We start from the raw sequence: 10325 nt of genomic DNA, 5'->3' as shown, positions 1-10325 counted from the left end.
TATTATGAAGGAGATAAAGTGTATCTAAAACTGTGTAGGTAAAAAAAAACTCAGTAAACACACATGTTCATACCTTTTGCATTGAAGGAAGAGAAAAACCCCAAACTCATGCTTTTATATCAGTAGATTATTTTCAAAAGCCAAGATTTTTTTTAACAGTTATCAACTATTGGACTAAAACTTACTGACTGATGAGTCAACTGATTTCCAATACACCATTTTGCTTTTTGGAAAATAAATATACTATAGTTGTATCGGAAATGAACGCGTATGTTCCTTTATACAGTTTTTTTTCAAATAACAAGTTGAGTAAACACTTTTGACATACATTTTCTTGAATCTATGATGACGGTGGTGATGATGATGATGATAGCTTATAGAATATTACCAATAGCCGCCTTTTATTTGCATTTAGTTGTGCCCGTCACAGCATTACCTTATTATCCTTGCCACTCTATGGGGTTGGTACTATTATTCTTAATTTACAGATGAGTAAAGTGCACCTGACTACAGCCATGGTGTTTTCAATCACCTCACATGCATGTGAAAGCTGGACATTGAATAAGGAAGACCGAGGAAGAATTGATGCCTTTGAATTGTGGTGTTGGAGAAGAATATTGAATACACCATGGACAGTCAAAAGAACGAATAAATCAGTCTTGGAAGAAGTAGGACCAGAACACTCCTTAGAGGCAAGGATGGTGAGACTATGTCTCACATACTTTAGACATGTTATCAGGAATGGTCAGTCCCTGGAGAAGGACATCATGCTTGATAAAGCAGAAGGTCAGAGGAAAAAATGAAGACCCTCAAGGAGCTGGATTGACACAGTGGCTGCAACAAAGGGCTTAAGCATAACAACGATTGTGAGGATAGTGCAGGACTGGGCAGTGTTTCGTTCTGTTGTACATAGGGTCGCTATGAGTTAGAACTGATTCGACATCACCTAACAACAACAACAAAGTGAGAATCAGAAAAATTAGGTAACTTGCAGCCAGTAAGAGGTAGTGTTGGAATTTTATCCCAGATTTACTTGAAGTGAATGCTTTTGCTTTTTATTTTGGTGTTGTAAATCTGCTTCTTCAGGTTGCTTTCAGCTAGGTCTATGAGTTTGTGGTTTCGTGTATATCAAGAAGAACAGATGTAAACAAAGCTACGTTTAGCGGCTGTATCTTCAGGTGCATAAATGTATATAGGTGCATAATGAATAATAGCATTAAAAAAATAGAGTAGACATCCTCCCCCTGGTTGTCTAAGGACAGTTCTTATTTTCAAATTCAGTCTTCATTACTGTGCTACTTTATCACAAAATGGTGCCAAATAATTCTTTAAATCAGTAAGTCCACAATTGTATTAAGAAATATTTTATTAACAAAACAGTAAATTCCACTTGCTTAGCATTTCCAATAATGGATAAATTGGCCTTGCAACAGAAAAACAAAACAAAAAGAAAATCCTTAGATAACCAATCACTCAAAGCACTAGAAGGGTAGGGTCATGTGGTCTTTGATGTCTTAGGAATTGACCACCTCATACATTATTGTAGTATTTTTTTCTCCAAAGGCAATACATTACATGGATAAAAAAGAAGCATACAGAAAAGTTACAGTCTAGAGTTGTAATCAAATTTATGCCAGGTAGTGTGAAGTCCTTTATTAATTGCACACTATGCATCATGGAACCTTGATACTTTTGGTAAGAAGATACTTGGGATTTTATTCACGTCTTTTTCTCATCCTTGTTCATGCTTTTGTCTTTTCTTTCTCCATTCAGAAGAAAACCCAGAAAAAATCAGTCATTTTGTGTAGGCCAATAACATTAGAAATATTTTTACTGGCAATTTTACATTATGTCTTTGTGTGAGATTTTAAAATCTATGCTGGAAAGAAATATTGAAATCAATCCCAACCACCATGCTTCATAGTTATACTGCTTAACAGTATCATTTTTCTATTTTCTCTCTTTGAGATATTTTTGATAGCTATAAGATATTTCTATATTTAAATTTTTCCAGATGGAAAGTAGTTCAGGATTAGTATGTCAAATGAAAAAGCAACCACTTCTTTTTAAAATCTCAAGCCGTCAATTAGTGATTTTTTTATTTACCTTCTTATTTCACTGGCTTTCCCTGAGTAAGACTGAATGAGAGGGAAAAAAATAAGATTGGGAATTCTTTAACCTGGCAAGTTAAAACAAGAAAAAGGGAAACCCAAATAATGGATATTAAACTTTACAACGTTTACTCTCTGAGTCATGAAAAGTCTTTAAGACTGTTCATACAGAGCAATTACTTGGCAACCACCGTTGTGATTTGCTATGAATTGTACATATTTCTAAGGTGCTGTATGTCTGAAAATCTAGGCCAATTCTCAGCTTTTTTCACCAACTAAAGTATCACAAAAGATATTTTGCATTTTTGCCTTTGCTGATTAACCTTTAAAGGGTTAAAGCTAATCATACACATGTTCTTTCTTCTATGAAATACAAGATTGTAAGATTGTTCTTTTAGGAGATGTTCAAGTAATGCAGCCAATTTTCACCAAAGCATCACTTCACCATCTGGTAATGCATTTTCTTTGCATTGCCTCCTTATACTAACAATTTATTGCTATGAACATCATGGAAACAATATGCAAAAACAAGTGTATAATCTAGTCTACTATTTAATGTGTGTTAAACTAAAACTATGTTTAATGATATATATATGTAAAATCAGAAAAGTTAAAATATGATCAATAATCAACAGATAGGAATGATCTTTGAAGATGGGTAGTAATACAGAATCAAAAATTGTTGAAAATACTTTCTTATTTGAGAAAGTGTTCACTTTCCAAAAATCTTTATCATGCACATCGGGTTCAGAGAATATGTATATATTATTTTATTGGAAACAAAAGTTTTCACTTGCAGCAGCCAGGGTTGAGACGTAGATCAACCATTTTTGTTTCCATAACCTGCCCATGTAATGGTTCATATTCAAGCAGCAGTATAACCAGTGATATTTTATTTGATAAGAAAAGGTTCCATTTCATTAGGGACAAAAATCTTTTCAGGGTTTCCTGGGAGCAAGATCTCAATGAAGCAAATCACTCTATTTGTCATCAATACCTTGGCACAACTATCTTCCTTCCTGCTTTTAATTTGTCGGTAAATATTTGCTACTGTATGCATGTTTGGGTCTTCCATCCTATTTGATGAATTCCAGTGGTTAGCAATATCAGGATGGGTGTGTGTGTGCGTGAGTGTGATTGCAAATGGGAAATGTGCGTGTGAGGGGATATGAGTATTTTGGGGAGGAAAGAATATTGTAAGATATATATATGTATATATTTTGCCTTCTAATTCACGCCTTTCATACAAATACTAAAACTTAATTGCAACAGAATGAAGGCTGTACATGTAAGGAAAAAAGTAGTTGAGTCTTTATACATTCATACATATCTTCCTTAGAATAAACACTACACTGTATTTTTTTTTAAAGTAAATAATTGTGGCAATTTATAATGGTGGCAAAAAAAGAAAAAGAAAGAAAAAACTGAAATAATTGTTGCTCCAGATGTCATAAAACTCCCTATACTTAGCAACACTTATAACATTGAATTTACCAAAAATGGCTGAAGAGCAGAGATATAGTTTGCATTTTCTATACAACAGGCTATAAAACGTCACTTATCACAGTTCAGAAAGCACACAGAGATGGATTTTATATAAACATATGTAGTAACATATTAAGCGTGCATGAAAATTTCCCAATGATTGCATCTATGCCCTCTTGGTTTTGTTCTGAAATTTGTGTGAAAATGTGCCTTATATTTCACATTTTTGAAAATAAGGCCTCCGTACTTTTTTTTTTTCCCTTACAACCAGAAAGGGGCTTTTTGAATGTGTTCCTACACAAGTCTTCAAAAAAGCCAGCACTTGGTTTCCAATGCAAGTTCCAACAACTGCTCCAGGTGTGCCAGGTGGCAAACTCTAAAAAGTTTGCAGGTTGAGTCAGTCAACATGGCAGAGTCTTCTCTGGCGATTGGGCTAACTGACGTCTCAGGAAAGCACTAGCACTTTGGCTAAATCCAGGATCATAGGTAGCTTCTTTGTGTGTGTGTGTGTGTGTGTGTGTGTGTTGTGTTGTTTTCTGTGTTGTGCCTTGATGTTGTAATACTCCTTTGCTTTATGAATGCGTGCAGTCATTGCTGTCTTTAGAATAATGTCCCAGCAACATAAAGACAGGCAGAGTAAATGAAAAACACTGTGGATGTGAGGGAATTTATTGGCCCCTGTTTTATTTCTTTATTTCATTTTTTGGGAAACAAGAGCATGGGATACTTGTTTTTATTTTTTAAAAACAGTCTTTCCTTCCTGATTGCATTCCCTGTCTTCTTTTTGTATGTGCTTCGTAAAAAGGAAAGTAAATAAGTTTATATTATGTCTCAGATAAAATGAAGACTATTTCTATACAAGTGTCCTTTTCAGATTGCAGGATCAGACGTAATACTCTTTATCCTTGTTTTTCTTGCTTTTGTTGGCGCTTTTCGCACTGCTGGGCTGTTTCTCCTTTACGACAGCCCCATTGGACTGTGCTGAGTTACTGATGTAGTTGCGGCTCTCGTCCACATGGTATGAGCCTTCATCCCGGTTTCTGTACTTGTACATGGCGTAGAGGAGGATGAGGATGCACAGGGCGGCAGCGGCTACTATCCCAACGACCATGCCCGTGGTACTGCTGGACTCCCGGATCACTTCTGCTGAGCCTGGGTATGACTCTCTCCCACCTGCTCGAGTGGGGTTGGCTATAGGACAGAGGAAGAGAACCAACACAAAGTGATTATGGAGTTTACAGAATGACAGAGAGCTATATTAACATTTAGCATCTATGTCCGCACCTAATGGATCAGCACCTAATGCTTTAGGAAGAGTATACGGCTGATAAATGAAGCAATCCTCATGCCTCCTGGTCATTAAAAACTAGGGACTATGACTCAAACAGAGGAGCCCTGGTGGCTCAATGGTTAAGCACTTGGAGGTTTGAACCTACCCAGTGGCTTCCTGGGAGAAAGACCTGGTGATCTGCTCCCGGAAAGACTTCAGCCAGGAAAACCCTATAGGGCATTTCTACTCTGTCACATGGGGTCACTACGTGTCAGAATCCACTCAGTGGCCTCCAACAACAACATGAAACAAGCACTCGGGCAGATTGGTCGCCATCTTTGCTGTCACACATATCGATTTTATTAACAGGGTCTTCTAAGTACATCCCCAAATATGTTCCACTTAGCTCTAAAGAGCCAGGCTGGTGTGTTGGGTGAAAAACCATAAACCTAACAAGTACAATGAAATCAGAACAGCCCTACCCTATAATATTAGAGAGCATTGCTTTCAGAAGCAAATTGATGTTGTCACAGAACATTTAAAGCTAACTCTAGACTCTGAATCAGGATAGCTAAAAGTAGGATTACTTTAGAATTCATGCCGCCTTCTGTATCAATGGAAAGACATAATGAATACAATATCGAACAATAAGCGAATCTAGAAATTTTGAAAAAAGTCCAATTGTCTACATTTTAAGTGTAATTTTAGTCATATCTTTAAAAACTAAAACAGAACAGATTCTCTTTTTTGATAGAAGTCTGTTTATGTAAGTACATATATATGTATTATTTATTTGTTAGAAGTGGTGGGATGATCACCAAAGCTAAACTTTGAAGGAGAAAGTAAGAAAGTCTTCTTTTTTGGTTTTAAATACTTTCTAGATTGGCTTTGAGTCAAAATTCAGTACCTAACAGATGATAATAAATAAAGGACTGGCTGGTCCACCTTGATTCCACTAACAAAATTCTCATTCAGTGTTCTCAAAGTGTAAAAAGGCTCTTCCTCAGGTACAAGAAATGCCTTACAGGGTGTCTTAATGTGTTCTCCAAGGCCTTGTCAGGCACTGGAGTTGACCATAGGTGGGGAAGAAAAGGCCTAGGATTCAGCTGATAGGTAGGAGGGGAGGGAACCCTTTTCCTCCACATACTAAACTTAATTTTTATTTAAAAGAGAATATGAACTGGATAGAGAGGATTCTACCCCACCTATGACTCTAGCTCATTTTTCTTTATGGATTGTGTTTTCTGTCCTGTCCTGTATCTTCACCCTCTCCCTTGTCCTACAGAAAAAGATCACCGATCAGAGCTAAGAAATTAAAAATGATTTAATTTTCAAAACATTACTCTTTGTGAATTATGCAGAACGAATTGAAATAATCTCAAAATTACATGTATATTGGATAAACACACACAAACACCATGAATTGAAGGGCTCAGGAAGACTACAATTGTGCTTTATTTCACTACCATTAACCATTATTTAATAATTATTTTGAATATTTCTACAAAAGTTCTTATGTATTCCTTGGAATCATTAACCAACCATATAGCGCCACACTGCTTTGCAATTCCTTTTCCAGACATCACCAAGGTTTCTTCTACCTAAACATGGGTTTCTTGCTGGTACTTTGCTTTCCTTCCCAAGATAAAGCCTTACAAATATAGTCACTTACAAAGTAATAGCTCTCAGGCTCAAAGCAGCAATAGGCTGTGTTCTGGAGCTAGGAGAGGTAGCAGGTGAAAACTTTCTATGCTGAATATGTCACTGCTTGTTTTACAAAAGCCCATGTAATGTTGCTGAATAAAATGCCTGAGACTTGCTTCTGTGGGCAAGGTAGAAGGAGACAAGGACTATAATCCACAGTGTTTGATTACAGGAAATTAATTTCCTCTCTAGAAGAATAGAACTACTGCAGGAACTCTGTCACTACCTGACAAGCTGGAGGTGGCACTTTCTCTTTCAAATACAGTCATCTTTGCCAAATTCTGCCAATTAGCTCAGCTGCTAACCTCACTAAATGACACCTTTACACTTGCTCATTTTATAGAACATTCTTTTATCACCGAGTCAGAAGAGCCGAAACAAGGAATTTTATTTAAATGTTACCCAGATCATTTTTTTCCCCACTTGATGGAGTGCTTTAATTTCAAACACATTTTCACAATTATATCATTTTGTCTGTCAGAAGACAAAAGTGGGAGTGGAGGTAAAATCCTAACCATATAGCTCATGCTAGTAACTTTCAGGGTTTTAATGGAATGCAGGGTTTAATTTTTTTATGCTAAGAATATATATATATATATATATAAATCAGTTAGGAATTGCTCTCACAAATATATATCTTGCTCTCACAACTATATCTTATAATTTTAATTTTATTTTTATTTGCTCAAATATTTTAATATTTTTTAAAACACCTGTGCATACAGCACAGCAACAAATTAACGTTAAAAGTAGAGTGGGTTAATAAAGACCAAAGAAAAGCCGAAAACCCTTCAATTTTGCCTTATATGCATTCGATAAACACTGCCTGTTTAAGGAAAATACTTGTCTTTTTTGCGATACCAGTCTACATGCTGCTTAAGCCACACGCAGACTTAAAACATCTCTACATAACCCATATATAAAGATTTTAAACATCATGTTTTTTAGACTACTTAAAAACAAAAATGAAAAAAAACCTCCTAAAACCTAAACCCATTGAAGAAACATTTTATCCCATTTTTTTCTGATTCACATTAAAATTTTAAGAGTCACCACAGGATATTGTTACAGGTCTGTATGGAATATGCAGTTGCTTTCATGTTTAACTGACTAATAAATTATTTCTGTTTATGCTTCAAATTTGAAGGCTAAGTAGTATTTTTCTTAATATTTGTGCAAAGATAAGAAGTACTTATATACTATAAAGTGTTAATGGGACATCTCTCCCCAATGTGCAAATAAAGGCTAGAGAAATTTAAATACATTTCTGAATTATAAATGTGGTTTTCACTGATTATCATTAATGGTTTATTTTGATTATCACTGAAAAATCTCTGAGGAATTTTAATATCAGTTTAGTTTATAGACTAATATAAATGGCTAATAAGGTTAAATGTCTTCTTATATAATTTGTTTAAATTTTATATAATTTATAGAATAATGTAAATGGCTAATAAGGTTAAATGTCTTCTTATATAATTTGTTTAAATTTTATATAAAAAAGAAATACCGTCATCTCTTAATCATTTATAACAATGTGAACAAAAGGAATGTAATCAGGGAAATCCATAAGCAATTATTTTATTTTATGGATTTAAGAATTGTGTATTCTCTCTACACTCCATAATAAACTAAAACCACAAGATATTTTTAATAATTTAAAAAAGAAACTATGGCACATTTTTTCAGAAATGCTAAAAAACAAATAAATGAACTAAAATTAACTTTTACCCCTTCTCCCTTTCTTTATTGTAGCAGGTGACGAGAAGAACACTTAAATAAAAAATAAAAGAAGCGAAAGTCACGAAATCAAACAATGTATTGCATTGGGTAAATCTGCAAAAGACCTCTTTAAAGTGTTGAAAAGCAAAGATGTCACCTTGAGGACTAAGGTGCCCCTGAGCCAAGCCTCATATGCATGCAAAAGCTGGACAATGAATAAGAGAGAAGAAGAACTGACACCTATGAATTATGGTATTGGCGAAGAATATTGAATATACCGTGGACTTCCACAAGAATAAACAAATCTGTCTTGGAGACGTAAGCCAGAATGCTCCCTAGAAGCCAGAAAGACAAGAGTTCATCTCATGTACTTGGGACATGTCATCAGGAGGGACCAGTTCCTGGAGAAGGACATCATGCTTGGTAAAGTAGAGGGTCAGTGAAAAAGAGGAAGACCCTCAGCAAGATGGATTGACATAGTGGCTGCAACAATAGGCTCAAGCATAACGATTGTGAGGATGGTGCAGGATCGGGCAGGGTTTTGTTCTGTTATACATAGAGTCACTATGAGTTGGAACCAACTGGAAGACACCTAACAACAACACTTTCTTTGTCCCAGCATGTGATGAGAACACTTCAACAGTTAGTAAAAGAGAATAAGGGAGGGGGAGCTAAGAGAATGAAAGATGCCCAAATAAGCAATACATTTTCAAATTATCAAAAGTTAACTCTGATAACTAGGCAAGACTGAGCTCACACAGCCAGTTCATTATATGGGACCCAGGGGTATAAGAAGTCCACGTCAGTGGACAACTTCAGTGGGACTGATGGGGGCCACAGAGTTAGCTAGGGCATTGAAGTATTACTTGGCGTGTATAGATACTGGTTAAGTATGCAACTTTGGTTGTGACACATATATTTTAATTTGGTCTCTAGCAATGGGGAAAAAAGAGTAGATGAAATTTCCTAAGTATTTAAGCCCATTTATATCCTATTTCCCACCACCTATCTGTGAGTTTGTCGTATTGTGATGGCTTGCGTGTGGCCTTCACGCTGGAAACTATGCTTCTTGCTACTAGTATTTCAAATACTAGCGGGATCACCTATGTTGGACAGGTTTCAGTGGAGCTTCCAGACTAGACTAGGAAGAAATGCCTAATGATCTACTTCAGAAAATTAGCCAGTGAAAACCGTACGATCACAACAGAATACTGTCCAGTACAGCACTGGAAGATGAGCCCCTTAGGTTGGAAGGCACTCAAAATACACCGTGGCCACAGCATTGAACTTAAGCATACCAACTATCATGAAGATGGCACAGGCCTGGGCAACATTTTCTTCTCTTGTACATGGGGTCAACATGAGTTGGAGCTGACTTAATAGCAACTAACAGCAGCAACAACAATATCCTGTTTCAATGACTCATAAAATAAAAAAATCACCATAAGTTACACACAAGGACAATTTAAGTAAACAATATAACATTGTTCTCATCAAGGTTTCCCCATGTAATCCTGACTATCACCATTTTACTGAAGAATCTCCCTTATCACCTAACCCCTCTGAGTCAGCTGGCATTGAGCGTGCACCGCTTTGTCTATGACACAGGAGGGGAGCACGGAGGCACCTTCAGTGGCGATAGGTAGGCTTTGATTTTTACTGGCATTTTAGCCTAAGTGTTTCAGAAGCTATTGATTGCGATGGCAAGGAAAAAGGGTTATGGGACTTTTCACATGAGCCACTTCTCAGCCAGATGGATATGGAAATATTCCTACCTCTCACATATTGATAAACAGTGGATAATGACTTTGCTTTAAAAGGTAGATCAGAAGTGTTTTTTTTAATAATATTTCTCTTTTTTTTTCCCCTGTCTCTCTCTCTTTTTCCCCCTCCCCCCAAATCTTTGGCCAGCTCTGATGGGCTCCAGTTGGTCACACGGTTGACTTCGACCAGTAGATGTGTCAAAATGCCTGTATCCTGGCTCTATGAGTTTTCTTGTTTATCATTGTCCTGATGAATATTGTGATTACTTT

General features: G+C 36.2%; 1 protein-coding gene across 16 annotated transcripts in view; it reads right to left on the bottom strand.

The window, feature by feature from the left end:
* Nucleotides 1-2860: 2860 nt before the first annotated feature.
* The window catches only part of NRXN1 (neurexin 1), a 1216111-nt gene continuing 1208646 nt past the window's right edge, over nucleotides 2861-10325 (bottom strand). For 13 of the 16 annotated variants that reach the window (XM_023735226.1, XM_023735234.1, XM_023735242.1 and 10 more), the window contains one exon: nucleotides 4480-4787. In XM_023735226.1, coding sequence (XP_023590994.1) covers nucleotides 4480-4787 — 308 coding nt within the window. Of the gene's footprint in view, nucleotides 4788-10325 lie in introns of all 16 variants that reach the window. The other 3 variants (XM_023735278.1, XM_004369471.1, XM_023735274.1) reach the window with 3 other exon arrangements.

The sequence above is a fragment of the Trichechus manatus genome, unplaced genomic scaffold (assembly GCF_000243295.1).
Source record: "Trichechus manatus latirostris isolate Lorelei unplaced genomic scaffold, TriManLat1.0 scaffold00005, whole genome shotgun sequence".
NCBI lineage: Eukaryota > Metazoa > Chordata > Mammalia > Sirenia > Trichechidae > Trichechus > Trichechus manatus.
This window is presented reverse-complemented; position numbering and strand designations above follow the sequence as displayed.